The sequence below is a fragment of the Ornithorhynchus anatinus genome, chromosome 5, assembly GCF_004115215.2.
Source record: "Ornithorhynchus anatinus isolate Pmale09 chromosome 5, mOrnAna1.pri.v4, whole genome shotgun sequence".
Lineage (NCBI taxonomy): Eukaryota > Metazoa > Chordata > Mammalia > Monotremata > Ornithorhynchidae > Ornithorhynchus > Ornithorhynchus anatinus.
Window position 1 is genome coordinate 43,209,822 of NC_041732.1, and position 13,959 is coordinate 43,223,780.

General features: G+C 49.6%; 1 protein-coding gene across 4 annotated transcripts in view; it reads right to left on the reverse strand.

The window, feature by feature from the left end:
• NRG1 (neuregulin 1) overlaps positions 1-13,959 on the reverse strand; it is a 1,057,599-nt gene that overhangs the window by 218,236 nt on the left and 825,404 nt on the right. Inside the window, exon 1 of one of the 4 annotated variants that reach the window (XM_029065522.2) lies at positions 3,695-4,126. The exons of the other annotated variants lie outside the window; for them this stretch is intronic. Within the exon in view, the coding sequence (XP_028921355.1) occupies positions 3,695-3,806 (112 nt within the window). The 5' untranslated portion in view covers positions 3,807-4,126. Of the gene's footprint in view, positions 1-3,694; positions 4,127-13,959 lie in introns of those variants that run through there. 4 annotated transcript variants of the gene reach the window in all.

The window sequence follows — 13,959 nt, forward strand, 5'->3', positions numbered from 1 at the left end:
TTGAAAATAATTGTTACACTACCATTGAACTAGGACCTTTCCTTTCAGCATGATTACAGGGAAGAGTCCAGGTGGCTTTGATCGGCAGATCGACACTTAACCCTGATTCAAAAAGAAACGTTCTAAGTAACTGTTCAGAGACACCCGCCTCAAAGCAGCCTCATCTACTGCCCTCTGACTATAAATGGGACTGCTTTGAAACGGCTATCGCTGCCCTACGGTGATTTTAGACTGAAAGGTTTGGCACTAGATGGATCAGAAAGTGAACTACTACATCGCTCATGGAGTAAGACAGCTCTGGAAACCAGAGAGCACTTTGCAGAATAAACACCCACAATGATCTCAGTCGATCATAATGATTATGAGGTAGATAGCTGTTCAAGAATAGTGTTTGTCTAACTGTCTTCCGTAAAAGAAAAAATGGGCCGTATATTACGAAAGCACAAGGAAGGTAAAATGCTTTGCCTCACAGAGAAATCAAAGTAAAGGACACTCGTCCTTCAGATGCTTAATAATAATAGTGGTATTTATTAAGCACTTATAATGTGTCAAGCACTGTACTAAGCTCTGGGGTAGATACAAGACAATCAGGTCCCACATGGGACTCACAGCCTGAGTAGGAGGGAGAACAATGTTGAATCCCCATTTTGCAGATGAGGGAACTGAAACCCAGAGAAACAAAGCGACTTGCCCAAGTTCACATAGCAGACAAGTGGCGGAGTCGAGATTGGAACCCAGGTCCTCTGACTCCCAGGCCCGTGCTCCTTCCATTAAGCCAGGCTGCTTTCTCCAAATATTAATATACTAAAAGTATACAAATATGCACACTAATCATTACCGTTCAAGCAAATCACTGTATTGCTAACAAACTTTTACACATATTCCCTGACAAAAACCACTCTTCTCCCACCCAAGTTAATTAGAAAAACATGGTCAGAGATTTCCTTTCAGGTTCACGCATACACCGCTTGGTCCACCAGAGAATTACCGCTACTTTCAGAAAAAAGTCTACTGGATCACTGCAAACAAGCTAAAGTCGACCAACTTTTTAAAAAGGGATGTATGGCTAGGTTTCATTTGGAACTAGAAAATCCTCTTGTAAGGGTTTTCACTGTTAGGTATGCATTCAGATGCTTTTTTTTTTTCTAAATGCTACATATTAATAAAAGGCTTTTGCCAATCCCAAACATCCTTAACAACTTAAAATCCATCTTCGAAATGATAACCGAATGAGAGATGAAGAAGAGTTTGCTAAGACTAAATCCTAACGACTATTAAACAAGACACCAGTTGACAATAATGGCATCTTGACTTCTACAGGTACATGCACAGCCATCCATCTTCCAAATGATAACTGAGTGAGAGACGGAGAAGAAGAGAGTTTGCGAAGACGGATCCTAATGACTACTAAATGGGACACTAAGCGATAATAATGGCATCATGACTTCTACAGGTACATGCACAGCAATCCATCTTCCAAATGATAACCGAGTGAGAGACAGAGAAGAAGAGAGTTTGCTAAGCCAAATTCTAATAATTATTAAGCGGGACACTAGGAGATAATAACAGCATCATTACTACTACAGATATGGGCAGAGAACTGGCATATGGCGATTTCTTTACAATGGCGCATTTAGATTTCAAGGAAGTTACCGAGTCTTCTACAGGAGCTCAAAGAAATTGCCCGGAGAGGCAAAATAATGATGTTGGTATTTGTTCATTCATTCGGTAGTATTTATTGAGCACTGACTATGTGCAGAGCACTGTACTAAGCACTTAGAACGTATAATTCGGCAACAGATAGAGACAATTCCTGCCCAATGATGGGTTCACAGTCTAATGATGGGCTCACAGTCTAGTAAGCGCTTCCTAAGGGCCAAGTACTGTTCTAATCGCTGGGGTCGATCCAGAGTAATCAGGCTGTTCCACGTGAGGCTCACAGTCTTGATCCCCATTTTACAGATGAGGTAACTGAGGCACCGAGAAGTCCAGGGGACCTGGGTTTTAATCCGCCACATCAATCAGTCATACACACTGAGTGCTCAGTGTGTACAGAGCACTGTACTAAGCACTTGGGAGCATACGGTATAACAGAGGTGGTAGAAACATTCTCCACCCACAACAAGTTGACAGTCTAGAGGACACACAGCTGACGGGGCCGGGATTAGAACCCCTGACCTCTGACTCCTAAGCCCGGGCTCTTTCCACCGAGCCTCACTTTTTGCAGGGGGATGGCGGGGAAGCAGAGTGGCTCGGTGGAAAGTGCACGGGCTTGGGAGTCAGAGGTCAGGGGTTTGAATCCCGTCTCTGCCACTTGTCAGCTGTGGGACCGTGGGCAAGTCACTTCACTTCTCTATACCTCAGTTACCTCCTCTGTTAAATGAATATTTTAAGACTGTGAGCCTCACGTGGGACAACCTGATTATCCTGTAAATCTAACCCAGAGCTTAGAACAGTGCCACTTGTCAGCTGTGGGACTGTGGGCAATCACTTCACTTCTCTGTGCCTCAGTTACCTCCTCTGTAAAATGAATATTTTAAGACTGTGAGCCTCACGTGGGACAACCTGATTATCCTGTAAGTCTACCCCAGCGCTTAGAACAGTGCCACTTGTCAGCTATGGGACCGTGGGCAAGTCATTTCTCTTCTCTGTGCCTCAGTTACCTCCTCTGTAAAATGAATATTTTAAGACTATGAGGACAACCTGATTATCCTATAAGTCTACCCCAGCGCTTAGAACAGTGCCACTTGTCAGCTGTGGGACCGTGGGCAAGTCACTTCTCTTCTCTGTGCCTCAGTTACCTCCTCTGTAAAATGAATATTTTAAGACTGCGAGCCTCACGTGGGACAACCTGCTTATCCTGGAAGACTAACCCAGCGCTTAGAACAGTGCTCACCTCACATAGTCAGGGCTTAAGAAATACCCGCAATATTATTATTGATTCCTGGCCCCGGGCTCGGTTTTGTCCGTCGCCCGGACCCGGCTGAGCCGATCAAAGCTGCAAGGTCGAGAAAGTCAGGGAGGATGGAGGAGCCCCCCGGCGCCCCTCCACCGCTCCCGTGCACAGGGGCCCGGCTGCATCCCCCGCTCCCAGCGGCCGGTCCTTCCCGCCTGCGTCCGCTAGGGGGCAGGCGACGCCCGCACAATCATAGTAATGCTGGTTAATCCTCTTAAAGCGCTTACTATGTGCCAAGCCCTGTCCTAAGCGCTGGGGCAGATCCAGGGTCATCAGGTTGTCCCCCGTGAGGCTCCCAGTCCTCATCCCCCTTTTCCAGAGGGGCTCACTGAGGCCCAGAGAAGTGACTGGCCCACGGTCACCCAGCTAAGTGGCAGAGCCGGAATTCGAACCCATGACCTCCGACTGACTCCCCCGCGGGGGCTCTCGCCGCCGAGGCCCGCTCCTTCCAACGCACGACGCGATCGGGGGCGCTGTGCGAGCGGGAGGTGCCTCCGCTCCTGCAATCCCCCTCTAATCCGGCCTGCTGCAGCTGCCCCCCAGCCCCGAATAAAAAAGCCGCTCTTGCGCGGGGGGTCCTCAAGCAGGGGAGCAGCCGGTTTCCCCGGGAGTCTCCCCGCACCCACGTGCTTCCCAGGTGCGAGGCAGATCGTCCTGCTGGAGCGCCTGCGGGGCGCGGAGCACTGTGCTGAGCGCCGAGCGGGCGCGGGACGGAGCGGGGAGGGGAAGGGCTCTCACCTGGACCCCGGCTCTCCGCTGCTTGGCCCTTCTCGGGGGCGGGATTCTTCCCCGAGCCCCGCTCCTTCTTTTTGCCCCTGCCTTTGGGCTGGCTTTCCTTTCTGTCGGACATGTCGGGACCGGCGGCGGCGATCCCGAGAGGCCGGGCGGGGGGTCGAAGGGGACAAGGACCGGCCGGCAGGACCGGCTCCTTCTCCGCGGGCGCGCACCGGACGGGAGGCGGGGAAAAGTTCCTCCTCCGGGCGGGGAAAGTTGCCGGGATTCGCACCTGGGTCCCGGGGGGGGACGCGGGGGGCCCTGGAGGCCGGAGGGGTCGGCGGAAAGTGCGGCTCCCGGGCTGCGCTTCCAGCCCTCGGCCGCCGCGGGAGGAGGAGGGAGTTGGTCCTGGAAGTTTTGGGGAACTCCTCTCCGGCTCTTTTTCATTGCCCCGCCAGCCACCCACCTCACGCCAGCAGGTTGGAGGATGGCGCCTCCGACTCCTCCCCGCCTCCCCCGCCCCGGTCTCCTCCCCTCCCTTCCCCTCCCCGCCACACCCCCAGCCCGCAGCTCCGGACGGGCCGCCGCCCTGCGAGCCGGCCCCTTTTCCCGGCGCCCCGGCCCGGTAGGAAACGGGATGGGGAAACGGGAAACGGGAAACGGGAAAGGGAACGGGAGGATCCCCGCCCACAGGGGCCGCGTCAAGCTGCCAGCCCGGGAAGCCGCCGGCCAGGGGGCACAAAGCCCCGGGACCTGAGCCCGGCCACCCCGGGGGCACCGGGACCACCCGGACAAGAGAGAGCAGCCCCAGAGGGCCAGGGGCACGAAGCTCCGGGGAGCAGTCCAGGGGGACGATGCTCTGGGAAGTGTTCAGAGCCCCAGAGGTCCAGGGGCACCCAGCTGAGAGTAGCCCGGGCACACCAGGGTCACCATGCCCGCCCGGGCAAGACGGCAGCCGCAGAGGGCCAGGGGCACGAAGCCCCGGGAAGCAGTCCAGGGGGACGATGCTCTGGGAAGTGTTCAGAGCCCCAGAGGTCCAGGGGCACCCAGCTGAGAGTAGCCCGGGCACACCAGGGTCACCATGCCCGCCCGGGCAAGACGGCAGCCCCAGAGGGCCAGGGGCACGAAGCCCCGGGAAGCAGTCCAGGGGGACGATGCCCTGGAAAGTGATCAGAGCCCCAGAGGTCCAGGGGCACCAAGCTGAGAGTAACCCGGGCACACCAGGGTCACCACGCCCGCCCGGACAAGACGGCAGCCCCAGAGGGCCAGGGGCACGAAGCCCCGGGAAGCAGTCCAGGGGTACGATGCCCTAGGAAGTGATGAGAGCCCCAGAGGACCAGGGGCACTGAGCGTAGGCCGGGCACACCAGGGGCACCATGCCCACCCGGGGAGGGGAGCGCAGCCCCGCCGGTCCAGGGGCACGAAGCCCCGGGAAGCAGTCCAGGGGTACGATGCCCTGGAAAGTGATCAGAGTCACAGAGGTCCAGAGACACAAAGCCCCGGGAGCTGAGCGGAGCCCAGGCACACCCGGGGTATGATGACCACCCGGGCAAGAGAGCAGCCCCAGAGGTGTAGGGGCATGAAGCCCCGGGAAGCAGCCTAGGGGTACGATGCCCTGGGAAGTGATCAGAAGTCCAGAGGTCCAGGGGCACTGAGCGGAGCCCGGGGAACACCAGGGGCACGATGCCCACCCGGGGAAAAGAGCAGCCCCAGAGGTCTAGGGGCACGAAGCCCCGGGAAGCAGCCTAGGGGTACGATGCCCTGGGAAGTGATCAGAGGTCCAGGGGCACTGAGCGGAGCCCGGGCACACCAGGGTCACGATGCCCACCTGGGGAGGGAAGCGCAGCCCCAGAAGGCCAGGGGCCTGAAGCCCTGGAAAGCAGTCTAGGGATACGATGCCCTGGGAAGTGTTCAGAGCCCCAGAGGTCCAGGGGCACTGAGCGGAGCCCGGCCACACCAGGGGCACCATGCCCACCCGGGGAGGGGACAGTAGCCCCAGAGGTCCAGGGGCATGAAGCCCCGGGAAGCAGTCCAGAAGTACGATGCCCTGGGAAGTGATCAGAGGTCCAGGGGCACTGAGCAGAGCCCGGGCACACCGGGGGCATGATGCCCACCCGGGGAAGAGAGAGCAGCCCCAGAGGGCCAGGGGCATGAAGCCCCGGGAAGCAGTCCAGGGGTACGATGCTCTGGGAAGTAATCAGAGCCTCAGAGGTCCAAGGGCACAAAGACCCGGGAGCTGAGCGTAGGCCAGGCACACCAGGGGCATGATGCCCTGGGAAGTGATCAGAGCTCCAGAGGGTTAGGGACACGATGCCCCGGGAGCTGAGCAGAGGCCGGGCACACCGGGGGCACTATGCACACCCAGGGAGGGGATCGCAGCCTCGCCGGCCCAGGGGCCCGAAGCCACAGGGAGGTGATCGTAGTATGACCGGTCCAGGGGTATGATGCCCTGGGCGGTGATCAGAGCCCCAGAGGTCCAGGGGCACGAAACCCCGGTAAGCTGACCGCTGCCCGGAGGGTCCAGGGACAAAATGCCCGGGGAGGCGATGGCAGCCCGGCCACACCAGGAGTGCGAAGTCTAGGGAGGTGATCGCAACCCCTCCTGCCCAGGGCACAATGCCCAGGGAGGTGATTGCAGCTCCAACGGGCGAGGCACACAAAACCCCGGGAAGCTGATCCCTGCCCGGCCGGTCCAGGGGTGTGAAGTCTAAAGAAGTGATCGCAGCCCAGCCTGCACAGAGACACGATGCCCAGGGAGGTGATCACAGCCCCACCGGCCCAGGGGCATGAAACCTTGGGAAGCTGATAGCTGCCCGGCCTGCCCAGGAGCATGATGCCCGGGGAGGGGATCACAGCTCCGCCGGTCCAGGGGCATGAAACCCCATGAAGCTGATCGCAGCCCGGCTTGCCCGGGGCACAATGCCCAGGGAGGCGATGGCAGCCCAGCCACACCAGGGGTGCGAAGTCTAGGATGGTGATCAAAGCCCGGACGGCCCAGGGGCACGATGCCCGGGGAAGTGATCGCAGCCCAGCTGGCCCAGGGGTGTGAATTTCGGGGAAGTGATCGTAGTCCCGTGGGCTCAGAGGCAAAAAGCCCAGGGAGCTGATTGCAGCCCCTCCAGCCCAGGGGTGTGAGGCCCAGAGAGGTAATTGCAGCCTGGGGAAATGATCACAGCCCCACCCAACCCACCTCATCCCCACGCCATCGGGCGCCCTCAGCTTGGCAGGGACAGAGACAGAGAGGAGTGGCCAGGGTGGAGGGGAGTGAGGAGAAGTCCTAAGCCATCCAAGAGGGTAAGGTGAGGGTCCCCCAGCCAAAGGAGTCTCAAAAGGCTTCCAGGGAAACATCTTGGCTTTTCTCATCTTCTCCTACCATGGTTACGGGGCTGCGCCCTGAGGATTTGGGGGAGAGATGACTCTGTTAGCTCAGCAAGTAACTAACTCTCATCCACACTGGGCACTTTGGAGCTCCTTCTGAAAATACTTTCCAAGTTTCTTGAGCTTCATTAAGTTTATGAAGGAGTCACCCGTCCAGAGCCACGGATGGGTTCTAGCGCCTCAGTACAGAGGCGTTATGACCAAGTTCCTGGGCAGAATTGATTTTAGCGCTAGGGGTTCGTGCGGGCTACTTGCACTCCCTCTTGCTTGCCAGTCATTTTTGAGGATGGCAGAAGCCTCGTGATTGTACCTGAGACTTTTTTATGCAACACAAAGCCCTTGGTTTAGCCAGTACCCTTTTCTCCCTTATGTATATGTTGAATTATGCACTCAATTACTTGCTTTGATGACTCCATCTGCTTCCCCCATTAGAGTATAATCTAATGGCCTAGTGGAAAGAGCATGGGCCTGGGATTCAGAGGACCTGGGTTCTAATCTCAGATCTGCCAACTGCTAGCTATGTGACCTTGGGCAAGTTGCTTAACTTCCTCTAGGCTTCAGTTGACTCAACTGTAAAATGGGGATTCAAAACCTGTTATCCCTCCCATTTGAGACTGTGAGCCCCATGCGGGACAGGGGCTGGGTCCAACCTAATTGTATCTACCCCAGCGCTTAAAATAGTGTTTGATGTGTAGTAAGAGCTTAACAAGTACCACAAAACTAACAAACTCCTTGCAGGTAGGGAATGTGTCACCTGCTTGTTGAGTACCCTCCGATTGCTCACTACAATGTATTGCAATAAATACTATTACTGCAACCAAAATGTTGTTTGAAACGTTTCAGATTCTTTAACAGCCCACCCGATCATCGACCTGAGCCCAGACTGGAAATGTGGTCTACCCAAGTAGTTCGCATTATTCTCGGGAGATCTGTTAGGCAGGGGCAGTACTGACATATGAAGATTACCCCAACACTTCATTTTAGTCATTAATTCCAACTGAATTTATCAAATAGTAAAGCTGACATTTGCCTCTTTTTCTTTCCTTTCCCTTTCCCATCCCCTAGTCAGGATTCTGAATAGTCCAAAGGCAGGTAGCAGAAGGGCTAAGAAAGAAAAACAGCCCACAGTCAGGACATGGATAATCCAGAAATGAAATAAGCCATCCCTAAAAAATCATGTCAAGGAACAGAGCTATGCACAACAAATCCCCACTTAATTTTTATACTTTGTTGCCTTAAAAATTAGTTGTCCTGATTTTCCATTCTCTCATGGCAACATGAACTAAATCTCACACATTCAAATTAAAGACTTCTTCAATTCCAATTATTTAAATACATACTGTACTCATACTGTGCCATTGCTGTGCCAAAAGGGCAAAATGCCACATCAAAATTATGTTCTGTCCATGAGCAAAGCAATTTAGTTACCGTTAAACTTGTTCCTGGAATAAAACAAACTGTTTTGGGTAAGTTTCCCGGTTAAAAGACATCACTGCTGTAATGCCTTTATTTGGCAGTATTAAATTAAGAAGGCTTGACATCCAAACTATCTCTGTCATCCACCCAACAAAGACACAGAATATGAATTTCACTGGATCATAAAACAGCAGAGACAGAGAAAGGAAAATGCTTATTTTCTGAAACTTAATGGATGGTAAGCATTGTAATATTCCAAGGGGGACTTTGGTAAGATCAAATACTGAATGTTGGCTGAAGTAGCTCTCTTTTCCCAGAAGGGGACACTGCTCAGCAAGCAGGAGTATAGAAAATGTGGAAAAGTTTAACTTCCTTACCAAACAGGCACCTTTTCCCACAAATCTGAGATAGACTTCAGGTTACTAAATCCTCTAATCTCATAAAGCAGAATGGGGTGGGAGCATACCTCTAAAGTTTTCCCATTTTGAGGGATATGACAGGATCTACTAAAAAATGCAAAAAGTTTGACCAACGCAAATCATTTATCACACCCGAACACTTTTTTTCCCTTAGAAATACTAAGAGACACTTGACTGTTTTTTTCCTTTTAAAAATACTTAGGGGTATGCATGTTTATACCTGCAAGTACAAATATATATACATTGTTGTTTTTGCCAGATTTTTCCAGTCCCTAAAATTCATGCCACTTTTTGATCCCAACAATGTCTAGTAGGAGAAGCATCTTAACAGAGGAATATAGGCTTGTTAGCTGGTCTGGGAGAGCTGAAGACGGATGAAAGGTAAGTTATAGGAGGTGGAGAGGAAATAAGATATGAGAGAGAAATGGAAATGGAGGAGAAATCGGGGAGACTTCTTATGGTAGACATAAAGCACCACAATAAAAGACATTGATACAAGATGGGAATATACTCATGTTGATATAGATATGGAAGAGATTGACTTGGGGGTGAGATACACAGGATGGAGTCTAAAGACTGTATATGTCACATTTCAAAACTAGTTAGCCATAAGTTACATTAATGCCACTTTAACTTTGAGATGGCAACATTTCAATGTTCTCCTCAACACAACTTCTACTGAAGATGAGGCATTTGAAGACACAGAAATACATCCAACATGCAACGATCTGACACTTGACATGATGACAGGCCCACCGAGATCCATCCTGCTAAAACACAATATCTCTTGCCATCTAGTCTGTAAGCTTCTTTTGGGCAGGGATCAAAGGATCATGTAGACCAAATCTATTGTACTGTATTCTCCCAAGCACTTACTACAAGGCTTTGCACACAGTAGACACTCAAAAAATATCACTGACTGATTGATAGGGATCACTAAGGAAGTGCCACAAGATTTCAATGATGCACCATTGTTATTAACTCTAAGAAGAAAAGTGAAATAGAGCATGGCAGTTACTAAAGTTTCTCTTTACTGTCTGTTGCTATCCAGAAACTAGCCAGAGTACTCCTGAATCACTTATTAATGGACATAATCCAATGGCCACTCCTAGAATCATTATGTAGCTTTAGATCTCAGAGTGGCAAAAGCAGATGCAATCTTTGCAGCGAGTCAGGTGCAGAAAAAATTCAAGGAGCAGCATCTAAGGTTTATATGATTTTCATAGACTTTACAAAACATTTCTAATAATAACAAGGGTGTTTGGTAAGTCCTTACTCTCTGTCAATCACTTTTCTAAGCTCTGGGGTAGATCCAAGCTAATCAGGTTAGACACAGTCCCTGACCCACATGGAGCTCAAAGTCAATCCCCATTTTACAGATGAAGGAACTGGGGCACAGACAAGTGAAGTGATTTGTCCAAGGTCATGCACCGGACAAGTGGCAGAGCTGGAAGTAGAACCCAGGTACTTCTGACTCCGGGGCCCATATTCTATCCACAAGGCTACCTTGCTTCTATATATGTACTCAATTACATCCTTTGATTATTCTAGTTGTCATTTTTTTTTAATGTTTGTCTTCCCCAGTCAAGTGTAAGCTCCTTTTAGGGAAGAACATGTCACTTCATTCTGTACTTTCCCAGAGCCTAGTACAATGACCAATCAAGTGCGTATTCAAAACAATGCTGCTACAACTGCTAGTACTGGAAATTACTTAGGAAATCTGGCAGTCCTGCAAAGTTCATTAAGATTCTGGGAATCCTTCATGCAAGCAAAGCTGGTTGGATCTGAGTGGGAAGGATCCTGTCCTTTTCCCCTCAGCAATGTAGTAAAGCAGAAATGGATACTGGGTCCAGACCTGTTTAACGTATTCTATGCAGCCACACTGGAGCATACAACGAGAGATCTGGATGCAGGTGTTAGCCTATACGTCTGCTCTTTTGGGAAACTTTCAACTGAATGGGACTCAAGGATCAACCCAAATCCTGGAGCCAGTCACTCAAAAATGTTTATATGTAGATGACTGAGCCCTAGAATCATAATGCCCAAAAATCAATCAGTGGTGTTTACCGAGTGCTTACTGTGTGCAGAGCGCTGTACTAAGTTCGTGGGAGAGAACATATCTACTCTCCCAAGAGCTGTCTGCTGCGTGATCTTGGGCAAATCACTTAACCTCTCTGTGCCTCAGTTCTCTCATCTGTAAAATGGGGATTAAAACAGTGATCCCAGCATGGGACAACCTGATTACCTTGTATCTATCTACCCCAGCTTCTAGAACAGGGCTTGGCACATAGTAAGTGCTTAACAAATGCCATAATTATCATTATTACTATCATTATTATTATTTGTTCAGTACCCTGCACACAGCAAGCACTCAATAAATATGATTGATTGATAGATCGATTGATACAAAAGAATTGGGGGGTACATTCCCTGCCTACATGGAGCTTACAGTCCAGAGAGACCATCAAGAAGGCATGAACATGATTACAAACCTCTTTGCCAAATCAGTCAGGCATGTTGAATTGACAATAAGGCTAAAACAACCCCAATGATTTGGTCATACACCTGACTAAAAATCTGTTCTGTGACTCAGAATTTTGTCACCTAGGTAGTACCCTGACCAGGGATACAGCAAAGAGGTAGAACAGCAGATCATGGTGACCAGGACATCTTTTGGGAAAGGGTCAGAAAGGAGGACATGGTAGCTTGCTCTCAGATTCCCTATCAAATTGTAGTGCTAGTCTACCTTTTCTTTGGCTGAGTCCTGGACTCCAAGCAGATGCCACATCTAATTCCTTTTGGGCTATACTCAACATCAAGTAGTAAGATGGAATCAATCAGTCAGTCTTATTTATTGAGTGCTTATTGTGTACAGAGCACTGCACTAAACACTTGGAAGACTACACTATTACAGAGTTGGTAAACACATACCCTGCTCACTAGCTAACATCAGTAATAGCAATTGAGGTATTTGTTAAGGGTGTACTATGTGTCAAGCTCTGCACTAACTACTGGGCTAGGTACAAGACTATCAGGTCCTACATGGGGCTCACAGACTAAGTGGGAGGGAGAACATTCAGTCAGTTAGTCGTATTTATTGAGCCCTTACTGTATGCCGAGCACTGTACTAAGCACTTGGGAGAGTATGATATAACAATCAACAGACACGTTCTCTGCCTACAACTAGCTTACAGTCTAGAGGGGGACACAGCCATTAACATAAACAAATTACAGTTATATACAGAGAACAGGTATTGAATCTTCATTTTGCAGCTGAAGGAACTGAGTCATAGAAGTTAAATGACTTGCCCAAGGTCATACAGAAGACAAGTGATAGAGCAGAGATTAGAACACAGGTCCTCTAACTTCCAGACCTATGCTCTTTCGCCTAAACCATGGGGCTCCTCTTGTGCTTATAATCTCACGAACAACTAAATCAGTCTCCCAGTATCAGAGCTAACTTCACTGCAACCAATCTGCACAGGATGGGGCATGTGAAAAGAACAGACAAGATCAGGACAACCAAGCAGGTGCTATATGGAGAGTTGAAGTTGGGAAATCAAAAGCATGGGGGCAGAGAAAGGTTTTAAGGATTCAGTGAAACAGAGCTTCAGACAGTGTGACATCCAGTTGAAAAATAGGAGTTAATTGTTACAGCTAGACCACTGTGACACATTACAATCAAGACACAAGTGACAATTTTAAGCAGTGTGGCCAGTGGAAAGAGCATGTGCCTTTAAATCAGAGGACCTGGGTACTAATCTCAGCTCCGCTACTCATCTGCTGTGTGATCTTGGGCAGGTCACTTCACTTCTCTGTGTTTCAGTTACCTCATCTGCAAAATGGGGATTGAAACTGTGAGCCCCATGTGGGACATGGACTGTGTCCAACCTGATTTTGGGAAGCAACATGACCTAGTGGAAATAGCACGGACCTGGGAACCTGAGGATCTGGTATCTAATTCCAGTTTCCCTATTTGTCTGCTGTGTGACCTTGGACAAGTCAAGTAACTTCTCCGGGTCTCAGTTTCTTCAACAGAAAAAAGAGCATTCAAGACCTGTTTAACCTTCTACTTAAACTGCAAGCCCCATGTGGGACAGGGACTGTATCCAGCCTGATTAGATTGTATCTAACCAGCACTTAGACCAGTGCTTGACATATAGTAAGTGCTTAACAAATACCATATAAAAACAAAAACACTTCAGAGCTGAAGCTTTGTAAGTACCACAAGACCAGGAGGCAAAAGCAGGACCTAGCACTGTGAACAATAAGCACAAGGCACTTCCCCTCCCCCCCCCCCACCCCCAACTCCTGATATTCACCTGACTCTCAGCCCCGAAGCACTTATGTACATATCCCTACACTTTGCCATTTCCCCTATTTGTAATTTATTTCAATGGCTGTCTCCCTCTCTAGACTTTAAGCTCCCTCTGGGCAGAAATTGTATCTACCAACTCTGTCATATTGTACTTTCTCAAGTGCTTAGTACAGTGCTTGGCACCTAGTAAGAGCTCAATAAATACAATTGATAGATTGATGTGTGAGTCTCTCATTTACTATTTCATCACCTATGCACCCAGAGGAGAATCTCCCTGTCATTGCTACTCTCTTTGAGCATTAAGAACAGCTACACAAACATAAATATGCAACTGTTCTAAATATATATGTATAATGTGTGTGTGTGTGTGTGTTGTATGCAAAGTACAGCCCAAAGCTAACTCTAAATTGTTCACATAAGGTTATTTCAGTTTTACAGATAGCTCTCATAGAGTTTTCTGTATTAGCTGATGAAGACAAATGGCTGTTTTTGAACAAAAGCTGAAATTTTGCTTCAATTCCTACACTAACCTTCTAATTATTGGAATGTATTGCTTAAAATCACTTTGGGCAGGGGGTGCATCTACCAACTTCGTTGCATTGTATTTTCCCAAGCACATGGTTCAGTGCTATGCACTCAGTAAGCACTTGGTGAATACCACTGATTGATTAAAAACAAAATAGGGAAAGTTTTTAAAACCAGTAGGTTGCCTATAGAGAGATATTTTACTCTGCCAAATCAATAATAAACTTGATACT